Source organism: Helianthus annuus, chromosome 14 (assembly GCF_002127325.2).
Source record: "Helianthus annuus cultivar XRQ/B chromosome 14, HanXRQr2.0-SUNRISE, whole genome shotgun sequence".
Taxonomy (NCBI): Eukaryota; Viridiplantae; Streptophyta; class Magnoliopsida; order Asterales; family Asteraceae; genus Helianthus; species Helianthus annuus.
The window spans coordinates 170,806,966-170,830,478 of NC_035446.2; the positions used below are offsets into that span (position 1 = coordinate 170,806,966).

At 35.0% G+C, this 23,513-nt stretch overlaps 1 protein-coding gene across 1 annotated transcript; it reads left to right on the forward strand.

Moving 5' to 3' along the window:
• Positions 1-3,788: 3,788 nt before the first annotated feature.
• On the forward strand, positions 3,789-10,603 carry LOC110905068. The gene is made up of 7 exons (XM_022150951.2): positions 3,789-4,046; positions 4,144-4,175; positions 8,584-8,681; positions 8,760-8,842; positions 8,920-8,997; positions 9,932-10,030; positions 10,109-10,603. The coding sequence occupies exons 1-7, from the start codon at positions 3,864-3,866 to the stop codon at positions 10,334-10,336; spliced, it is 801 nt and encodes a 266-aa protein (XP_022006643.1). The 5' UTR covers positions 3,789-3,863; the 3' UTR covers positions 10,337-10,603.
• Positions 10,604-23,513: the final 12,910 nt, after the last annotated feature.

Genomic DNA, 23,513 nt, shown 5'->3' on the forward strand with positions numbered 1-23,513 from the left:
AATCCCTCAGATACGCACAGATAAAATACAAGAAAATTGTTGTTCAAAATAAAAAGCCAAATTACTAAGTCTCTATTTTCGTTTTTGTTTGGAACTCAACGAAAGAAATCAAAAAACATAAAAATCTCATTCATGTTTTGGGTTCCTATCATAAATAGTAATATAAAACTTTTGTTTCAAAATCGTACAATGATTCAAAAGAATCATGAACAACAGATCCTCAAATTTTGAATAAAACCAGATTTTTTTTTTCAAACGTATTCGATTTTAAAGAAAACTGAAATTATACAGATCTGATTAAAGAACCAGACTTAAAAATTCATTCAAGATCAAAAGGAAACTTAGGGTAGGGTAAGATTCTCGGGAGGTTGAGTCTAGAAAACTCAATATTTTTGGAAAATCAATCATCACGAGGGATTTTTTAAGAAACAAGAGGGTAAGGTCAAAATTGATTTTGACTTTACATGTTTTGGAAGAAATTGATTTTAGAAACCATTAAATAAGTTTTGATTATTACTATGAAAAAATCCAGAAATTTAGTATCTTTTATTTATTTGAAAATTCTATTGATATCCAGAAATTATAACTATTTTGATCTATGTATTTATTTTTGATCATATATGTTTATCTTTGATTGGTATTTTATGTTAAGTTGATCATTTATGTTGGAGTTGGTTGTACAAAAATAATTATTTACCGTCATCTAATTTAATTCTGGCTTTTTAAATCATGTTATATTATGTGTATGTTTATCAGTTATGGGTGTATTTGTTCATTCGAAGGACAGTCATGTTTATGTGCTAGATCTTATGGAAGTACCACTCAATTACTGATTTGTTTTATTGCCATCCGTTATTTTTTTTTTGTGTGTGTTTACGTAGACATTGCATTGGTCTGTATTTACTTTTTTCATTGCTTGGATAGATTTTTCAGTTTTTCTAATTTAGATAATGTGTAACTTAATTTATGTTCATAATTATATTTCAAGGGTTGAGATCCTGTACAAACAGCACATACTGTGAGAACCATAAGAACAGATCTGAACCATCTATATTCTAGATCAACGGTTTGTGTTGATTACAATTAAAAACCTTTGAATTAATAGAGATTAATATGCAACCAGGGGTAATAAAGTAAATGTGCTATTTGTGGACCCTACCAAATCTCCGAAGTAAACGATTGTTCCCCCTTTTTACGTGACCGTATCCAACTAGAAGTACAACTCCATCTTCTTAATTCTTCCATCGATATATGTGCTAATAAATATAAAAAGAAAACAGGCTTTATCAAACACACTTTCTTCAATCAACAAACTCTCAACATTGTGCTCTGATCGACCGAGAACGAGGTGCGAGTCGAAGTGTGTGCTGATCTACTAGAAGAGGTGCGATTTGTGAAGACAATAAGATCGAGAAAAGCTTGAATCTGGTAAGCATTTATCTCCTACTGTTCGTCTTCTCTTTTTTACTAATTTTTAGGGTTTTTTTTTTGGGGGGGGGGGCGATGTTGAAGGGTGCTGGCTGTTGTTGAGGGAGATGTTCACGACCGGCGGGTGTTGAAAGGGTGCTGAATATGGTCTTGGCGGAGATATTTTTGGTGGGTTTTGACGGGTGCTGCCGGAGATGTGATCGGCGGGGTTGCTGACTGTTGAAGGGTGGTGACTGTTGAAGGGTGCTGACTGTTGAAGGGTGTTGATTGTTGAAAGATAGCACTGTTGAAGGGTGGTGACTGTTGAAGAGTGCTGACTGTTGAAGGGTGTTGATTGTTGAAAGGTGCTGATTGTTGATTGTTAGGTTATGGTAGTGGTTTGATTAGGGAATATACTTCTTGTAGTTTGATTAGGGATTGTTGTGCTATGCATAGGTTTATTGAAGTCAGAATATTGTGGGTTAAGCTCAGTTGAATTGGGGTTATCTTGAAAAAAAAAAGTATATGAATCATGATTGATAGACCTGTTTGTTTGATTTACATGTGCTATATATATCCTGTACTGTGGGTATTCTGAAAAAAAAAATAATGTAGTACTGACTTCAATAATATGTGCTACCTTTAGTTTATTGTATTTGGATTATTTTGAATAAAATAGTGTATGAATCATGTTTTAATAGTGTAGTGCTGAATTCAATTTATTGTGTCGCGGATAACAGGTGCTGAAGAAAATGGATGATATTATTGATGCTTTTGCATTGGACTCAACAAAAAAGAGAAACAGGAGTCAAGAAAGGAATGTTATTACGACTAGAAGAGGTGTGCTATCATTGTATTTATATGGTTATTTTGATTGTGGTATTTACCTTTTTTGTTGATTAAATTGCATTAAAATAGCACATGAAACAAAATTTGAAACAAGCGTTTGGCGATTCGTATCAGCAAATTAACGTAGCAAAAGAAAACAAAATTTGAAACATGCGTTTGGTGATTCGTATCAGCACATTAACATAGCACATGCAAACAAAATATGAAACCAGCGAATTGATTATTCGTAACCCCAGAACTTTGTATTGCTGTAAAAAAACACATAGCACAAAAAACAATGTCGTAAAAATTGAGATTCGTATTAGCACATTAATATAGCACAAATGGTTTTGAATAAAAATTAATGAAACCAACCAACAAACAGAAACGGATCTACGAAATTGAACCGGCGGCTATAACAACACATGAATAAACATAATTTTTATAACATGCAGATTAAATAACAACCTGGGGTAACTTCCATGGCGGATGATCCTTCCACTGAACTTCCTATGTTTGAATCCATCAAATTTACCTATCAAAACAAGGAGATGAACACCACGCAGATAATGGGAAAGTGAGATGGGAAGTTACGTATTATTCTTTATGTTCGTTGCCTGGGTAGATGAAGATTTCTGGAAATTTTCAAATATGATTCGAAATAGTGCATGAATGTAGGGATAATTAAAATTTAGAATTAATTAAATACAAAAAATAGAATGATAAAGTCTAAAATACCCTTATCTAATTTTTTAAATGAAGGACACATGTCTATTTGTGGTTGGTTCTTATAGTTCTTACCAATGTTAAGGTTTGTATTTGATCCCATCTCTATATTTCAATACATTAAATTATTGTGGGTTTATCATCCTTTAATAACTTTGGGGTATTGCATAGGGATGAACTATTAATTTTTTGTTTTGTTTAAAGACATGTTTCTCTTACATAAAAAATAATATTCTTAAACTTTATTCAAGAGATTCAAGCGTTCATTACTAATCTTTTTCCCATCTTATATAGTTATAATAATTACATTAATAATCAACATCCCGCCACAACGCGCGAGTTAATGTCAACTCGTTAAAAACAAACTTGAAATCATATATGCTCAACCACACTTCTAACACTTTCAATCATTTGCTTTCCGCAAAAGGAAAGTAGAGACCCGCAAATGCGAGATGATCCCAAAGCGAAAATAAAATAATAATTTTAAGTTTTTAACAATTTCAACATATTATTTATTTTCTTTTAAAACTATATTGAGTTTTGATACTAAGACTATAGGGTATGGGGCGGGGGTTGGGGCGTGGATTAGAGAGAAACACCCAAGTCACTATCCCGGGTAGGCTTGGGATTCAGCCCGGGCTACTCACTTGACATAGTGAAACCTCATTGGCCAAGAGCACTAGCCACGCCACCCCAGCCACGCCCCACCATACCCTTTTGAAATTGGCTTTTGGTCTTGGGTGCCCCATACTCCACGTGTTACACCATGTCCCAATCCACACCCCACCATACCCCACAGTCTAATATATTATCTATGATCAAAGATTAAATGTATTTTACAATGAGAAAAAAGAAAATTGCTGAAGAAAGACTCAAAGCATCGTGCCCCCATCGCCTGTGGCATGTGCCTAACGATTCACGCTCATTATACGCGCTACTACTCAGATTTACCCTCTAATTTGAGTAAATCTTCATCCATCAGATCCGCACTATCAACAACAATGGCGATCGATCCTTCATTAGTTACGGAGATTGGACCTGACGGCCTCGTTCGCGAATCTCCTGTAATCGCCCACACAGAGCGGGTGCGTATCGTGTTTATTGATTTACTTACTCTATATATAGATTTCAATTTTATTCACTATGTTGAAACTGATAGTTCCTTTTGTTCTGTTTTTCCAGATGATTGAAGAAGAGCAACTTCAGTTGAGAAAGTAAGTTTACTTCTTTCTACTACTGAATTTCTGTTTAGATCTGCTGATTTCTCAATTGCATTTCGCATTATGAGTTTCACCTATTGTTTAACTGCTTGATTAGGGTTTATAGAGTTTATTTAGTTTTCTATTAAGAGAAGAATTGAAGTAGAATGATTCTAGTTATTTGACCATCAAATTATGCTCAGCTGAGTACTTAGATTATATAACAACAACAACAATTTAATAAAATGCTCAATGTTAACCTCAATTGCACTAATGATTCACCGTAGATAGATTCTCAATTAGAACTTGCTTTACCTAAAACTCTCATTTGTTGTTCTTCATAGTTCATACTTGCTTATTGTTGCCACTTTGCTTTACTAAATTCGTGTTTTTAGCACACTTGGGGGCTGTTTGGCAACTTCTGAATGGTTAAGTGTTGAACCACTAAGAGATCTGAACTATTAAGTGTTGAACCAGTAAGAGGTCTGAACCATTAAGAGCCAGTATAATGCTTAACCGATCAGAGGCAAATGTCTGACCAATTAAGATTAGAGGTCTTAACCATTCAGACTCAGTATAATGCTTAACCATTCAGAGGCAAATGTCTGAACCATTCAAACATCAGCTCGCGAAACAAACAGTCTGAACCATTAAGTGCTGAACCAGTAAGATGTCTGAACCATTAAGAGCCTCATTAAGAGGTAAACAAACAACCCCTTGATCTTTTATTGGGAAATGGTGAAATAAGCAACAATGTAACATGTCTTCAGATGATGTATAAAGGAATTTAAGTTTTAGTTACTTGGATCCTTCCTTTCCTTCATTCTATAATGTTGACAATCTTCTTATCTATAATTGGGGACATTGAGAAGCTATAAGTTATATTTTAGCTAAGTTTGTCATTTGAGCTGGGTCATTGGTTGTTTTAATTGTTTCCAAGTCACTAGCTTTCATGATTATAAATGAACATGAAATGTCAGTCAGTCAGTGTATAAATTGTTTGAAATGTGTTGTTCGTTGTTGGTATAAAACTATAAACTATAATGTTAGAAGCTTGGTATTAAAAAGTGCGAGGAATTAGGGTACTAAAAGCCAAGGCGTGTAGCGAAGGTTGTATTCTCATGTATATGAGAGGTTTTCCGTTATCATTTGTTGATGGTCCAGACCCGTCATCACTTACTCTGACCTTAGATGCTCTAGTTATATAAATAGGGTCATATTCCCACGAAGCTCTACCTACGTCACTCCATGTCAAATGATCACTAATGAACACAAAATCATCATCTTAGACGCCATCTTTTATTCTACCCATCAACCACTCATTGCTATCGTCTATGTCTTGATTTGTAGTTGATTCTCCAATGATCTTGTCTTCAACTTCTACACTTAGAAGCAACATTTCAATGCAGGAATATAAACCTTGCATAATTTCTTCACTGCATGGGTTACTTCAGCACCGTAAAGTTAGCATTATCATTTTGACCACCGAATCACACCATCCATCAGATAGAATTTAACAACCTATGTGTTCCTATTCTTTCTTGTTTTCAATTTCTCGTGAAGGTGGTTGTCAACGTCTTTTACTTATTATGAAGTAAAGGAGCTCTCACCTCATACATTCTCGGTGGTTCATTTCGGGACCAAACTGTCCAACTGATTCAGTTATTATGTTGAAACTGTTATTAATACCCACATTAAACGGAATGTTCGCATCATAAAACCACCTCGTTACCTCTCTACAAGCCGTATCCCTTGGCTACCTATGACGGACTTCATTGATAGTTTATTGCCTCCCACCTTTCTATCCCTTATCCTCGGGATTTGGACCGAACAATCATCCTTATCGTCATAAAAATCATCGTTATCGTCATAACAATCATCCTTATCGTCATCAGGATGATAATCATCAAGTTGAATCCTTGAGTTTGTAACATTCTCCACTTTTCTTATTTTTTTAGCATGAATGTCTTTATCTTCTCTCGAACAAGCTCCGGGCATCTCGAGCTGTCAATAATGAAAACAGAATGCCATCTTGAACCTCCTATAAAATGTTGTTTCATTCGATCAACTCTTCTGTTGACTATTTTCCCTCAAGTATTACAACTAATATTAGTCCTGTAAGTAGGATCTTGGGTTGCATACATTCTAGCCAGGGTTAGATGATACGGGTTTAGAAGTGGGGTGCTTGAAACCAACAGAAAATGAAAACAACAATCTTTTAATCAGCAAGGCAACAATGAAAAGTTAAATCAGTAAATCATATATTATTAGGGTTGTAAACGAACCGAACGAATACGAACAAGGCCTTGTTCGTGTTCGTTTGTTAAGGATATTATGTGTTCATGAACGGTTCATGAACACTTACCGAACGAGATTTTTTGTTCGTGTTCGTTCATTAAGAAAATGAATGTGTTCATGAACGGTTCACGAACACAAATGAACACAGATAAAATCGACGAAGTTCGATAGTATTTTTCAATGTGAATAACAAGAAAGAAAGGGGAACGGTGGATTAACAAGGTGGAGGTAGGGTTTCCTATTTTATTTGTTTGGGTAATGAGATAAATAATAATTAAGGAATATGAAAAGTTTGGATAAATTAAATAAATGCTAAAAAAATATTTAACGAATAGTAAAAACAAACGAACATGAACGAATGTTCGCGAACACATTACCGAATGTTCACGAATGCAATTGAACGAACGAGACAGTTGTTCGTGTTCGTTCATTTAACTAATCGAACGGAATTTCTTGTTCGTGTTCGTTTTTTTTTTTTTTTTTTTTTGAAAGGTGAATTTCTTTAATCCCTGTCGTCTGTGGGACTTGAACCCAAGACCTTCCCATTCCCAACCTATTAACCAAACGAACGTAAACAAACTTCCCGTTGAACGGTTCACGAACTGTTCGCTGAACGTTCGGTTCGTTTACAGCCCTACTTGTATTATATATACTAATCCAAACAGCAAATGAAAACAGAAAATAAGGGCTAACTAAACATAAATCAATAAATCATATATACAGGGAACATGGGTTAAAACAGCAATTGTAGACAATTACTAAGCCAACAGAAAACATAAATCAATAAATCATATACACACACAAGTTAAACAGGTAACATCAAATTAACAGTGAAGTAGTGAGCAAGGGTTTATAGCAGTGATAAAGTCATAAAACAGCTATTGCAGACAGTCGCTTGTTTCTAATCAATGCATTCAATGGGGTTTTTTTTTTTTTTTTTTTTGTCTAATTTGAAAATCTAATGGTCTATTTTAGATGTAGCCGCCATATACAAAAGGCGCCTAAAGGCAAAAGTGACCGCCTCAGGCGATATCCGCCACTTCAGGTCGCTCCATGTACTCTGAGCATTTTTCGTGTTTCTTTGGCCTTTACTTGCCTCATGTCTTAGGCGCTCTTTTTAAAACTAATGTTATAAGCCACTTGATTGAACCAGTCCCCAACTCTTAAGAATCTTAGTTGTTTGTATCTAATGTAAGAACACAACTTTTGATGATTGCTTCTAATTACACATGTTACATCAATGGAAGATGTTTTGTTTTCATCTGCGTAGTTACACTTAAGGCCAACGACAGTCGTTGGGTTAGTGCAGTCAGTCGTTGGGTTAGTGCAGTCGTTGGGTTAGTGCAGGCCAATGACAGGCGTTGGGATAAACTTGCTTAGATTCTAGATTCCGTAAAAACAAAATACGGTGAAACTGATTCAAACATGAATAATTTGAAGAAAACTCATTTTCATTTTTGAGATAAAAATTTGGGGCGTTTTTCTACTTTCACGTTTATTTTTCTGTAACTCTTTGATGTGAAGGAACCCACCGAATTTCTGAAAATCTCTATTTCTGTGGAAAAAATGAATTGAAAGTTTGGCAAACAGAATGCAGAATGCTGAGAATCGTATCATGTTGTAGAATTTTGGGACATAATGTGTTTTGATCGTGATTCAAGTGTATGCTTTTTTTCTTAAATGAACCCGATTGACCCAAACCACATTGTTTCTTTTTTTTTTTTTTAAATTAGCCCGTCTGACTCGAATCCGGTATGGCCCGTTACACATCCCGACCCGCCCGACCCGCCCCACCTGTTTTGCCAGGCCTAGAAGAACAGTACATGTTCTCACTGCATTTAGATTACCTAATGAATTCCTATAAATTATATCTTGAAACATCATTTTAGGACATCCTAAAAGTTATATTTCATGCACCCCCGAGACTCATTGTAATGCCATGTCAAGCTTACAAATAACTGTGTTTGTTGAGGTTCGTTAAGTTCAATCATTATCACCATATGTTTAGCATAATATGTATCACCCTGTAATGGATGAAGAAATATCTTGCATACGAATACCATCTATTGTTGTACACCTTGTATCATACTTGATTGTTAGTTCTGATTGGCCTTGTAACTTCTAGATATATTGACGAGAACTATTCGAAAATTCGTGATGTTGAGCGAGAGCTTTCAAATCTCAATATGGAGATGAAACTCACAGCAGGGCCAAAAAAAGCTGGTTGGTGCATTATACGTTTTTCCCATTTTGCACTTTTCGTTCCTTAATTGTGTGTGCTAAGTACTACTTTTCTTGTAGCACTTGAACACATGAGGAAGAAAATTGAATTGTCAACGGAAAGGATTCGTTTTGCTAAGTTGAAAGAAGAAGAAGCAAAGAAGGTTTGTCCCTTTCGATTCATACCATAAATAATTATAGCCTATGGTGAACGTGAAATAAATAGTTCTATTCGTTACAGGCTTGGGAAGCTGCGTCAAAGGCTGTGAAGGATGAAGAAGCAGCCAAGCAGAAATTATGTGACGATTTGAATAATCTGGTATTTTAAAGTTACTAACTTTTCTATAATTTCATTGCAATATTTTTACCCTTTCAGCTAGGGGTGTAAATGAGCCAAGCCGAGCTCAAGCTCGATTAACTTATGAGAGCTCGAGCTCGGCTCGGTTTGAGCTTTTTTTTCAAATCTCGACTCGGATCGGCTCATTTATTATCTATTAATTAATATAGAAAATAAAAATAATATAAATAATAGACTTGTTTAGGCTCGCGAGCTCGACAAGTGAAGCTCGGCATGGCCGGCTCTGGGGGTGGGCGAGGAGGACCACTGGCCAGGGCCCGATATTTCGAGGGGCACATTTTTTTTATGAAAAAAACCCGATATGTATATGTAAAATATTTTTTTAATATGGTACACCCATACAAACACCAATATAGGCCCCCTTACAAAACTATTCTTATGGTTTAGATTAGTTATTAACCCCTTTGGCATTAGGTTTAGACCTTTAGTGAGCCTAATATCCAATTTCGTTAAGGCGTAAGGGCACATTTTTTCGAGCTTGAATAGGGTACACGAATTCTTAGGGCCGGCCAGCTCGGGCCCGGACTCGTTTACCAAACAAGCTTATTTTTAGGTTCGGGCTCGGCTTGTAAACAAGTTTAAGTAAGCTCGACTCGTCCGTTTACTAGACAACTTTAAATAAGGGGTAAATGTTATTAAATATTAATAAAAACTAATATTACACTAAGGCTCGACGAGTCTGACGAGCTTCACATGCCAGGCTCGGGCTCGATAAATAAACTAGCTTTATTTTAGGCTCAAGCTCGGCTCGGGCTCGATAAGGCTCGGCTCGTTACGAGCTTTTTCTCTAGCCGATCTCGAGCAGCTTGCAAGTCGCTCTGCTATCTTGAGCAGCCTGCGAGCCGCTCGGTTCATTTGCACCCATACTTTCAACATACTAACTTATCTTTCATAGGTCCAAGAAAGCAGTAACTCTCAGTTTGCTAGACTAGAGGAACTAAAAAGGCGGCTAGAGGCTTTGAATCCGAGAAGATCAGCTGCACTTATGGGAACTGTAAGTCTTCTTTCTGTTTCATTTTCAACCATAATAATATTCTATACATGCTGAAATAATAATTATGGTTTCTTGTAGGCCGAGAGTCCAGTGCAACCCGCATTGACCGCCACAAGTTCAGATGCATCAGTTCCGGATGTTGTAAAACCACCTACTGAATCATCGAAGAGTAATGTGGAGAGCAAGACGGGTGGAGATGTAGAAGGAAGGGGGAAGAAGAAAAACGCGATGCAAGGTAGAGGTAGAGGAATCGGAGCAGTACCCAAGAATAGAGGATCTAGTTGGACTGGTGCTGGGTTTGACTAACATGGTTGACCCACACGATAAACTTTCAAAATCACTTCCATGTGTGTGTTTCTGCCAGGTGTATAGTCCCAATCAGTTCTTATTAAGGTCTCATGTGTAGTTTACTTTAGTAGGTACATTTTTCTGCTTTTGTTGATGTTAGATTTGTAAAAGATCATTGCTACTTTTCACTAGAAAAAAACATAGAATCATTCAATGCGCACAAAAGTGACAAGGTCTAAAATTGAGGCGCGAAGCGTCAAGCTCAAAAGCGCATCGCTTTTCATACCCGAGGCACAATTTCTTTATATATATCATATAGGTTTCTAGTATTATTTACCCAATATTTAGCGACAAGTAAGCTTTATATATGTATTCATATGGAATTTCCATACATGTACAACCTGAAAAACATTGTAAAACCTGTACATGAGGTGCGCGCCTCAGGGTCAATTTTTTGCTAAGAAATGCACGCGTGAGGTGTGCTTTTTGAAAAAAAGCGCAAGGGCTTGGGCCGTGATGCGCCTAAGGCTTACTTTTTTTAAAACCAAGAATCTACCTTTTAAAAAATATCATTTATTAAATATGATTATAGAAAATACCAACAATGTGTGAGAGTCCATTATAAAGCTATAGGGTGTGGTCATGACTCTCATAACTATCATTACCCTCTACGTCAGTCAGTGCCAAGCAACACACCTCTAATCCATCATACAAAACCACTATCCTAATGGTGTGGTCATAACCCAAACCACTAGCCCCTTATTTATTTTAATTTGTCTTTATCTAAAGAAAAAGAAAATGATTTCTTGAAAAATGGAAATGAGGATCATGGTTGTCATGGTTTAATCCACGCAAACCATGATAGATCAAGCAAGGGGGTGGTGTAGACTGTAGCCTTCCATTCATGTTCCTAGGTGACAAATCATGTCCCAACCATGACCGCCACACCCTTTAGCCTAACAAAGATTTGGAAAACCTGACAACTACCAAGAGGTCAGCAACTGTGTTTGTACTAGATTCCTTTCCTGCTATTGCAAAAAACCATCTTAAAGTTTTCACCAATAAAACTTAATATCTTCTGGCATTGTCATTTATATAAAAATTAAATTAGCATCTGTGGAAAATAAATACTAAATAGTGTTGTGAATAGGTGTGGGTAAATGGGACATACAAGACGTCTCATGTATATTTAAATTTTGTGAATTGGTACATGGGACATTGCCAGAATTTTATGTACATTGTTACTGTTTTCTTCAATTTCTTTATTGAGAATACTTGTTTTTTAATAAGGAAATGATTGATGTTACAAGTTACAGCAGCATCACGTCATAATAATAATAGTAATAATATCAGTACAGTATCTCCAAGTATAAGTATAAATTTATATATGTGTCACATCTCGTGAAGGAATGCCTTCATTTTTGGCAACTGATATTGTAGTGGTGAGTATAATTACAAAATTAACTGTGGTTCAACAGGTTGTTGTACAAATGATGTACCTGTGTCCTTCATTTTATATTTCTTTTCATCAGCTTTTCACGTTATCTATTTGGTTTTCTTCTATCTGTGATTATATTATTTTTCCGATATTCTTTATTGTTTTAAAGTTAAATAATATTACTATTACACATATGTATAAGAGTTGTTGAATACAAACCAGCAGAGGACCGTAAGAACCACATAATGCATTTGTATCTAGTGTATCGCGTATATAAGTGAAGTTAACGTAAAATATTGAATTGTAATAGTTTTTATTTTTATTTTTTTTGAACAACAAAACAAAACTAGCAAAATGCTTAAGCACATTGGCGATTAGCCGTTTATAACTAACAACTAAAACAACAAAGAGAATTCCGATCTAATTTCTGCATATTTTATGCTTTAATCATGGATTCATGGGAATGTATTCGTCTTGACCAGAGGTGCACAAACCAGATTTTTTTAGAACCGGAACCAGGTAAGAATTAGGTCTGGGTTTGGTCAACAATCAGTTTCAGGTAGGAACCGGTTCCTGGTACATTCGGGTTTTTGGCTAGTTTGACCGGGGTTTTTCAGGTTTGGCCGGTTTGGGTCCAGGTTTTGACTGGGTAGAGGTGAATCGGTTCTAGTGGTTCCGTGTCTGGACTGGTTTGTACCCACAGGTCAGGTAGGGTAGGAACTGGTTCCAAACCGGGTATTCCAGATCAGGTCCGGACCCGGGTTTGTTGTGCACCTCTAGTCTTGACTACCTCCATAATCCCCCTCGGCCTTGCTATCTCCCACTAAAATTTTTCTCATTTCACGTCTTCCATTCAAACCAATTTTTTTTTTTAAATTGTATATAAAATCGATATATAACAAAATTAATTTTAAAAGAAAAATAAATCATAAACGAGAAGAATAATAATTTCTTTTTACACGGCCAACAAAATTCCCTTGAGTGTTCGAAGGTATGCTCGTTGGACGAGGTAGCATAAAAAATAAAAAATAAAAAATAATGCAAATATGTTTTCATGTCGAATGGTTGGTTAATGTTTCATACATTTGCAAGGAACATCAATTATACGGTTATACCAAGGTATCGTGCTGATAAAATTGTGTTACGGCTCTATAATAATATAATATATAATATACTTGAAAACTAAGACCCAATTATGATGTGTGCTTGGGAGTAACGTACATGGAGATGTCGATCATGAAAGTAGTAGAAAAGAGTTTTCCAAAAAGGCAAAAATGTGCGTTATAATAAGGATGTTTTTTTTTAACTTATGTAATAAAATAATAATATGTTTGTATATTGTTTTAAACAATGAATTTTGTTAAATTATATATACCAAAATATTAAATACTTGCACTTAGTTATGCCAATGAAATCCTGAATTTTATAAACTGACATGACACACAACATAATATTTTGAGATCTTCATTTTTATAAATAAATGAAAGGATGAACAAATTTGAATAAGATTTATAACGAACAGGGCCGGCTATGATGGTGTGTGTGGATGACTTCCACATAAGGTCCGTGATTTCGAGTGGCACATAATGTTTAAAAAAAATTGATATATATGTTATTTTTTTAAATTGTAAACACATAGCAAATCCAATAGAGACCCATTATAAAATACTTTTTATTTTAATGGTTTATAATTTAGCACACTTCACATTAGGTTTATTGGCTCAATACTAATATGATTTTAATAAGAAATATAACACACGACAGCCCTGGAATCTGAAAGGACGAGACACGAATCAAAACTGAATAGTCGAACATCATCATTCTCATTCATCAGAGCTGCTGTCTGCTGATTCATCATTCATCAGAGCTGGGCCTGGGCAGCTGCGAACAAGATGATACATCAAAGTTAAAGCATATAGACACATTTTTCGAGCTCGAACAGGGTATGTGAATTTTCAGAGACCTCACTGATAACGAATAATTCCTAATCAAAAGGAACAACTTTAAAAAAAATATATAAAAGTAACATACAATCATAACAAGTTTTGTTCTTTTGAAAACACACTAAGAAAGATGAGTCATGACAATACAAATCAATTTGTAAAGTTGTAAAAAGTTCATCAACTTTTGTCATTTTAGTCTATGTCGTCAAATCAAAAAAATAATGGTACGATATAAACTAAAATGAAATACTTCTTTAATTTTTTTTCTATCAAAACAATATTTTATAATACCTTGTAATAGTTTTCAAAAATTTTGTTATTAAGCTTTATATTAGTTTGTCCTTTAAATTTAATAGATCCTGAATATTCAAGGATCTATCCGCGTGTTGTATCATCAGATAGTACATCGATCGTATTCAATTATTTGATCTCTTGAATTGTATTGTAGAAGAATCTGATTATTATGAAATAAAAACCTTGTTGCAAACCACTCCGATCTCACCAAACCTATTTTATTAATATTCAAACTCAAGATCCAAATAATCAATATTTTTAATATAAGTTAGCTGTTTGAATTTAATCTACACCACCTACTGCTTTTTAGTTTTGTAAACACAATTGATTAGGTCTCATGAACTATTTGGTATGTTTTATGTATTTCTTGAAGCCTTTTACAACAATTTGGAGAAGTTACTTATTAAGGGTGGACAGGGACGTTTCTTAAATGGACATTTGGGTTCGAGTAATGGCACTAGAACACCATCGCAAGTCCCATTATCATGCGTGATAGCATTGGCGAAGCTTGAAAATTTTCATCGAGTGGTCGTAAGTCACCGGTCTTAAAAGTATATACCTAAAAAAATTATTTTTTTATAAAACCGGGGGGTCGAAAATGTATATACCTAAAAAATTCTATACGAAACATACATACATAACACTACTGAGCGAAAAGTTCGGGGGGTCAGACGCCCCCTCCGGCCCCTTCTAGCTACGCCACCGCGTGATAGCATAGGCGAACTATAGTTATAGGAGTCGTAGCACGGGCTACGACTCAACCCCGTATTCGGAGTGTTTTTTCCAGTTTTATAAAAATGATACCCCTAAAAAAATACGAGGATACCCCTAACCAAAAAATAGGATACTTGATATTAATAAAATCACATTTTTTTTAAGCCCAAACATTTTACAACTCGAAAAGTTGTAAAAAAATTAAAGCCGAATGATAAAAATAAGCTCAAATTAACAATAATGGAATTGATAGGAGGCCCAATTGGTAAATAACAAAACTTAGCTCAATTGGTGATAGAATTGGAAGGCGGCAATTTAGAAAACCAAACGTTGAAGAAGTATCTGTGTCGAACAAAAGCCAGCGATTCTTCTGGAATCGTCCCTGTCTCTGCTGAAGCCTGCTGTTGAATCGTCTGTGTTGAAGCCTGCTGGAATCGTCACTGTTGTTAACTGTTTGATCGTCTCTGCTGTTTGATTGAAATCAATGCCGTTGACCGGCGTTGACCAATTGGGGTTGACATAATTTTTAAGTTTTCTTGTCCTTTGATATCTTGTTTAGTGAGTTTATGTAGAATTATACTTTGTATATTTGTTAGGGTCTATGACAGTATTTGTTAAGGTTTAAGACTAAATTAATTAGGCGTTTGTTTTACTTTGTTTATTAGTGTTTTTTTATTATTGTATGATTGCACGGTAAAACAAATTTGGGATACCCCTAAATTAGTGGGCTAGCTCCCCCACTGCGTGATAGGATGGAAAACAGGGTGGTGAAGCTGGAGTGTAATTGTGGAACGAAGGCAAAAGTGACGTTGAATTTCTTGGAAAGTGCATGCGGGGTTCATGAGGGTACACCGCCGCAAGTTATATGGGTTCACTTGGGTTAAAATAGGTGGGAACGCTATAATTGGGTGATGGTATGGGTTCATAGGGGTTGAGACATTTCCAATCTGTTCCATTCCTTACCAGTACCAATCCTATTGTAACACCTCATCTCTTTCCCGCACTGGTTCACAAGATCAGATGAGATGAGCTTGCGACGGTGTTCTCATGGAACCCGTCGCTGGTTCATTATATTTCCTTCCACTTTGGTTTACCAACACTCATCAAAAGACCGTTGCAAAACAGTCATCATGTCTTACCACGCCCTGGTTCACCAACCAGAGATTGAACCCATCACGCATGATGGAGGGGTTGTGGCGGTGTTTCTGTAAACCCATCCGACCCGTGGCGTGAACCCGAGATATATTTTCTTGTTTCGAAAAAAAAAGGAAACAAAAAATACCTAAACATGTAAAATACCCTTGGGCTTCGATTTGACCTCATAAACTGTAGTGCCAGTCAAAATGTAATTAACACCTATGCCACGTTCCACCGGTTTCTTCTGCAATCATAATGGCCATACTTCTCCTATACCAACATTTCAAAACACCATTATAGGGTATACGGGGCGCAATCGGGGAGGGAAGCGGTGAACCATTTCCCCGATAGGGAACACCGCCGCCATCCCCGCGGGGTCCCGAATCGGGGGTGAAGATGGGTGTGAGGTTACCGACGGAGAGAGGGGAAAGGTGGTGGGGCCAGCTTTGTTTCAACCAATCAATGCTTTCCTTTTTTTTTTTTTTTTTTTTTTTTTAAAAAACCCAATTCACCTAATAGGGGAGTGGCGCCATCAAATGGGGGTGTTAGGGGAGTTTAAGAGGGGAGTTGATGTGGCACACGGGGATTGGTTTGGCGTAAGAGAGTGCACTCACCTATTAGGTGTGCACCCCTTCACCCTAACTCTAAAAACTTTCTTTTTTCAAACATTCTGAAAAAGTTAAATATTTGTTAATATTTTTATTTCATAATGTTTAATACTCCCTCTAACTAGGTTCTACATATACAAAATTATCCACTTGTTTGTTAATAGCCTTTGTATCATATTGAATATACTCCATCATAATAAGCAAGTTTCTTAATTCTATTAAAAATCATTGAAGTTTCAACATTAGTTCTATATATAAAATTTATAGATATTAAAAATTAAATAAAACTAGTATTGGGGACCCACGTTTTACGACAGGCACATAATCATATACATAATTTGAATAAATCACCGAGACCATAAATGTAAAATCCTAAACCCTGGACCATATGTCTTTTTAAAGCTAATTATTTTATCTTTTTAATATCACTTGAAAATCATTTGTATACTTTCTTTTGAAATATAAATAGTCATTCTTCTATCTTTCTAATATCACTTGCAATTCTTACTTTTTTTTTTGGTAGAAAAGTCTACTGATTGTTAGATTTTATTTAAAAGATAGATTAAAAATTTTTGTAATGTATGATTTTCGCTTAGAGTTATATAATATGTCCTTTATTAATTATTATACACGTAACATTTTTTTAATTAAAAAGAAAGTTATTAGTTTTTTTATCATCACATTATATGTCAAGACTTGATGAAAGTGGATATTAGAAAAATAATGGAAATAATTAAATAATTTGTGAAAGAGGGTACGCTTCTATCTTTCTGATATCACTTGCAATTCATACTTTTTTTTGGTAAAAAGTATACTGATTATTAGATTTTATTTATAAGTTTGATTAAAGATTTTTGAAATGCATGATTTTCATATAGTTTTAGATAATACACGTAAAATTTTGTTAATTAAAAAGAAAGTTATTAGTTTTTTTATCATCTTATTATATGTCAAGATGGAAATAACTAAATAATTTGTGAAAGAGGGTACACTACATGCAAGCTTCCTTATTTTGACAAAAATAAAATAAAAAAAGAAAGAAAAAGAGTGGGCAAGCGCTATTAAGTGATTGGATAGTATAAAAAGAACCAATGAAATCAAAGCAAAAATGAATAGTAATTGTGTGAGGGGACCAAAATTTGTGAATTAATATAAGAGTAATTATATGTCAACACTTGATGGAAGTGGATATTAGAAAAATAATGGAAATAATTAAATAATTTGTGAAAGAGGGTACACTTCTATCTTTTCGATATCATTTGCAATTCATACCTTTTTTAGTAAAAAACTGAATATTAGATTTTATTTATAAGATAGATTAAAGATTTTTTAAATGCATGATTATCGTTTAGATTTAGATAGTATGTACTTTATTAATTATTATACACGTAAAATTTTGTTAATTAAAAAGAAAGTTATTACTTTTTTATCATCACATTATATGTCAAGACTTGATGGAAGTGGACATTAGAAAAATGATGGAAATAACTAAATAATTTGTGAATGAGGGTACATTACATGCAAGCTTTCTTATTTTGACAAAATAAAAAAAAAGAAAAAAGAAAAAAGAAAAAAGAAAAAGAGTGGGCAAGCGCTATTAAGTGATTTGATAGTATATATAAAAAGAAGGGTTAATGGATTTAAACACCCCCAACTATTGCCATTTGGCCGTTGGCACTCTCAACTTTGACTTTGGCTCACACCACTCCCAACTAAACACTTGGGTTGTTGTGTCACCCCGTCGTTAAGTAAACACTAACTGGGTTAGTTCTTTTTGCTAACGTGGCCAATATTTGCTGATGTGGCATGCTGATGGATCCAAATTTGCTGATGTGGCATGCTGATCATATGCAATCAAAAATCACATAAGCAATCAAAATCACAATTCAACCTAAACAGTCAAAATCACAATTCAATCTAAACAAATACCTAATTCGAAACCTAAAACGCATTAACATGAAATAAAAGTGTAATAAATGGGAACATTCTGGTATACATACATCGTAAGCTTCAGAAATCGTTTTGAGTTTGGCTTATGCATCCTTTTTGTTGTTAGGGTTCTTATCAAGATGCCACTTCATAGCGAGTTTGCAGTAAGCTTCTTCAAGTCATCGTCTTTAGCAACATCACCGGAGTTGTTATCGGCGTTGTATGTGGGTGGGTTCAAGAAACTTCACTTCTCTCTTCAACAACATCATCGGCGGCGTTGTATGTGGGTGGGTTCCGCTGCGAAGAACTGTGTCTACAGCAGCTTGACACACGTGCCAGTTCCCCGTCCAGAGAAGTCCGACAGCTCTGCTCACCGGATTCACAGTCCGGCCGGCGGCTTCGAATAACAGGGATTGCAAAACAGTTGCAGATCATCAACAAGTTTCTGTAAGTCATTATGTTCATAACAGTTAACAATTAGCGCATCGATTACAAACCCTAGCATCTAGTTATAGTCATAAATTGATGAAAATATGAAATCACACACTGATACATGCACAAATTTGACTACATAACAATTAACGCATCAATCACAAACCCTAGCATCTAATTAGATATGAAAATGATGAAATCAGGCACTAGTTTGATTCAATAACACACAAACACACACTGAAACACGCACAAACATCAGATTCAACTAAATTTCAGATTCCGGTAGTTTACATCGACGTTGATTTAACCGTCTCTCTGTCGTTGCGCCGCCGCCGTGTGCGGTGACTCCCTTTCTTCCGATCTGCAACGTGAAGGTGGAGGTGAAGGGTGGTTGGGGGTGTGTGGGTGTCGGAGGTTTCGTCTCAGGTAACTGAGAAGATGAATGGTGGTGCCATCGCAGGGGGGGAGGCGGTGGTGGCTAGGTTGGTTGGTTGTGGCGGTGGTGAGATTGGAGCAAACAGGAGATGATGTTGGTGATGGTGAAATGTTGGGGAAGGACTGAAGGAGCTGATTAAATACACATCATAGGCCATGTCACCATGCCATGTTGGACAAATTGGCCACGTCAGCAAAAAGAACTAACTCTGTTAGTGTTTATTTAACGACGGGGTGACACAACAACCCAAGTGTTAAGTTGGGAGTGGTATGAGCCAAAGTCAAAGTTGAGAGTGCCATCGGCCAAATGGCTATAGTTGGGGATGTTTAAATCCATTAACCCTAAAAAGAACCACTGGAATCAAAACAAAAATGAATAGTAATTGTGTGAGGGGACCAAAATTTATGAATTAATATAAGGATAGTATAAGGGTAATATATATGAAAGTTGGTACTATGGATTTTTTTTAAGTTCAAAAATTGATTTTGATGTGAACACAGTCACTAAATTAGGTTTTGTGTTGTAGTGGTATGAAATGTGAAATTTTTTTTACCAATGTGTAAGGGTGGTTTCACTTGCCACCTTTCACCTAAGTGTGTTGTTGGTGAAATGTGATGAGATGAATAATAAAAAGTTAAAAAAAAAAAAAAACTATTAGATGATGCCATAAATGATTGGTTTGAATATATTCCATCATAATAACAAAGTTTTTTTCCGAATGGCCAACAGAATCAATTCCGAGCGTTTTTGGGGCACCCATTGGACAAATAGAGTACTCCGAGAGTAACCCGAGTTCACCACCAATTCCAGGGAAAACCCAGTAACCCACTCGTCCGTAGGCACGACAGTGAAATTACCAGTAAAACTCGTTTGGCTCAAGGATCCAACCAGGTTTCCCTAGGTCTCCTATTATTGCCCATCAGTGTCTCACTCTGCATCAAATGGAAGTTTAACCTGCATCTCTTAAAAGAAATGCAAGTATTCCACCACTTAATCTAGAGATCATATTGGCAATAACAAAGTTTCTTAATTCCATTAAACCACTGGCACCCTTGCACATATGGTAACATTTGTTTCATTGTTCTGTTTTTTAATGGTTATATCTAATAAAATTGACAAATCTAAGTAAATAAAGATCCATGAAACGTGGAACTATTTACTGACTTTTTTTATAAAAATAAAATAAAAAATTTGATTGATGTAAAAGTAGTCATTAGATAAGATTGTGTTGTAGTGATGCGAAAGTTGAAAAAAAAAATATTGTCATGTGTGTAAGGGTGGTTTCGTGTTTCACCTAGGGGTGTTGTCAAAGATATGTGACGGAATTAGTAATAAAAAATTGAAAAGAGTAATATGTGGGATGCTGCTAAATGATTGGGCACCCATGTTCGCGATATGTAGTGTATGTAATCCCTAGCATCCCTTTGTACCCCTCATGTACCGGTGTTTTGCATTCAAAATGTCTTATAACTAAGTTTTGTAATTATCCATGTCAGTCGATTGAAAAGGATAATCATTAAATACTAATCAAGTTTCATATATGTTACAATTAATTAACTTGATTCAAATCAAGATTTAATTAAAAAGATTTACAACGATGGAACAATGCAACTTGATCACAATAGTTTTATTGGGTTTCAAGTTTGCAAAGGACATGGTGGATCTCCAATCGGATCTAAAGGAAGCAGATGGTCACTTTCTGACACTCTCCAAGTTTTCTTTCAAAAATCATCGTGCTAAGATTTCAAAAGCCTAATCTCATTTCCTTTTCACCAGCACTTCTCCCTCCCCCATGAATGATAGGGTTTGGAGTCCATAATCAAGCGACTAATGAGTCATCAGAGACAGATCGAGGGAACAAGATTGGAGCATCGCAGGTTCATTGATTCATAGAAACAAATGCACTAATTCATGAAAACACTGTGTTATTTTAACCAAATGTTATAGTTATTCAAAAAAATATAAAAACACAGTTTTTGATCTGTTTTATGGCTATCGATGGATTGTATACATGCATGCTAGGTTTTCCTATTTCAAGATTGGTACACTATTTTTTTTATCGAAATTTTATCAAAATAGAAGGTAAACTTTTTCAAGATTATCCGAAAGAATTTATAAATGACCTTATCACAATATTTTAAAAATGTATGTATATCACAAATAAAATAATTTACACATAACATAATTAACCTGCACAGTAATCTTCTAGCTAATACCTCATGGCCATTATTTTACATGTATGAAAAAGTTTTTACTCACTTAAATTATTTAAGTGATTAAAATGTGGCATCGGATCTAAAGGAAGCAGATGGTCACTTTCTGACACTCTCCAAGTTTTCTTTCAAAAATCATCGTGCTAAGATTTCAAAAGCCTAATCTCATTTCCTTTTCACCAGCACATCTCCCTCCCCCATGAATGATAGGGTTTGGAGTCCATAATCAAGCGACTAATGAGTCATCAGAGACAGATCGAGGGAACAAGATTGGAGCATCGCAGGTTCATTGATTCATAGAAACAAATGCACTAATTCATGAAAACACTGTGTTATTTTAACCAAATGTTATAGTTATTCAAAAAAATATAAAAACACAGTTTTTGATCTGTTTTATGGCTATCGATGGATTGTATACATGCATGCTAGGTTTTCCTATTTCAAGATTGGTACACTATTTTTTTTATCGAAATTTTATCAAAATAGAAGGTAAACTTTTTCAAGATTATCCGAAAGAATTTATAAATGACCTTATCACAATATTTTAAAAATGTATGTATATCACAAATAAAATAATTTACACATAACATAATTAACCTGCACAGTAATCTTCTAGCTAATACCTCATGGCCATTATTTTACATGTATGAAAAAGTTTTTACTCACTTAAATTATTTAAGTGATTAAAATGTGGCATCGGATCTAAAGGAAGCAGATGGTCACTTTCTGACACTCTCCAAGTTTTCTTTCAAAAATCATCGTGCTAAGATTTCAAAAGCCTAATCTCATTTCCTTTTCACCAGCACTTCTCCCTCCCCCATGAATGATAGGGTTTGGAGTCCATAATCAAGCGACTAATGAGTCATCAGAGACAGATCGAGGGAACAAGATTGGAGCATCGCAGGTTCGTTGATTCATAGAAACAAATGCACTAATTCATGAAAACACTGTGTTATTTTAACCAAATGTTATAGTTATTCAAAAAAATATAAAAACACAGTTTTTGATCTGTTTTATGGCTATCGATGGATTGTATACATGCATGCTAGGTTTTCCTATTTCAAGATTGGTACACTATTTTTTTTATCGAAATTTTATCAAAATAGAAGGTAAACTTTTTCAAGATTATCCGAAAGAATTTATAAATGACCTTATCACAATATTTTAAAAATGTATGTATATCACAAATAAAATAATTTACACATAACATAATTAACCTGCACAGTAATCTTCTAGCTAATACCTCATGGCCATTATTTTACATGTATGAAAAAGTTTTTACTCACTTAAATTATTTAAGTGATTAAAATGTGGCAGTTAAATAAATAAATATGTTGCATTTTTTAAGAGGAAAAACATTTAAAAGAATCTTAGTTTAAAATAGAACGTGTTACCTTTGGTTCATATCTTGGGTAGTGCTTCCTTCACGGAAATTCATGGTAGATACCCCCTCGGTATCTGAATTCAAACTTATCCCATTCATCGTCTATGTCACAATCTTTAATATTTAAATAATTTTTAAATTTTGTAACCATGAAGATACACACATAATTCTCGGATGATCATCGTCAAAGAGGAATATGCCGTTCAAAAACAAAAAAATTCTCATAATTTTTTTAACGTGAACTAAATAATCGGATAGGCATTCTGCGATACGCTTAATCGAGAAATGCATTCTCTTCTCTATAACGGTCAAAGTTAGATGTATATCCGAGCCACCATTTCTGGGGAAAACCTGCCCGCCCGAAGGCCTACTGCGGTAAAACCCGGTTCGGCTCGGTTTCGAACTAGCATCCTCCATAGATGCCGGCCTAGCTCTAAACTTCATTGCCACCACCAACGTCTTTCAAAGTGACGCTAATGAGAGTTGAACTTGGGACGTCAAGAAAAGAAACCAAATAACTAACTACTAAACCAACTTGTGAAGACAGATAATTCTCATAAATTACTCGTAATATTATACTAGTGAAACAATTTATAAGTAACAACTTTTTTAAAAATTCAAATACCTTTAATTTATCTATAATTTTTTTTATAAAAGATAAAAAATA

Bases quoted from the DNA above. Each gene is read 5' to 3' on its own strand.
- LOC110905068 (XM_022150951.2), top strand. From the start codon at position 3,864: ATGTGCCTAACGATTCACGCTCATTATACGCGCTACTACTCAGATTTA. The intron at 4,047-4,143 runs GTGCGTATCGTG...CTGTTTTTCCAG, and splicing joins TAATCGCCCACACAGAGCGG to ATGATTGAAGAAGAGCAACT. The intron at 4,176-8,583 runs GTAAGTTTACTT...TGTAACTTCTAG, and splicing joins GAGCAACTTCAGTTGAGAAA to ATATATTGACGAGAACTATT.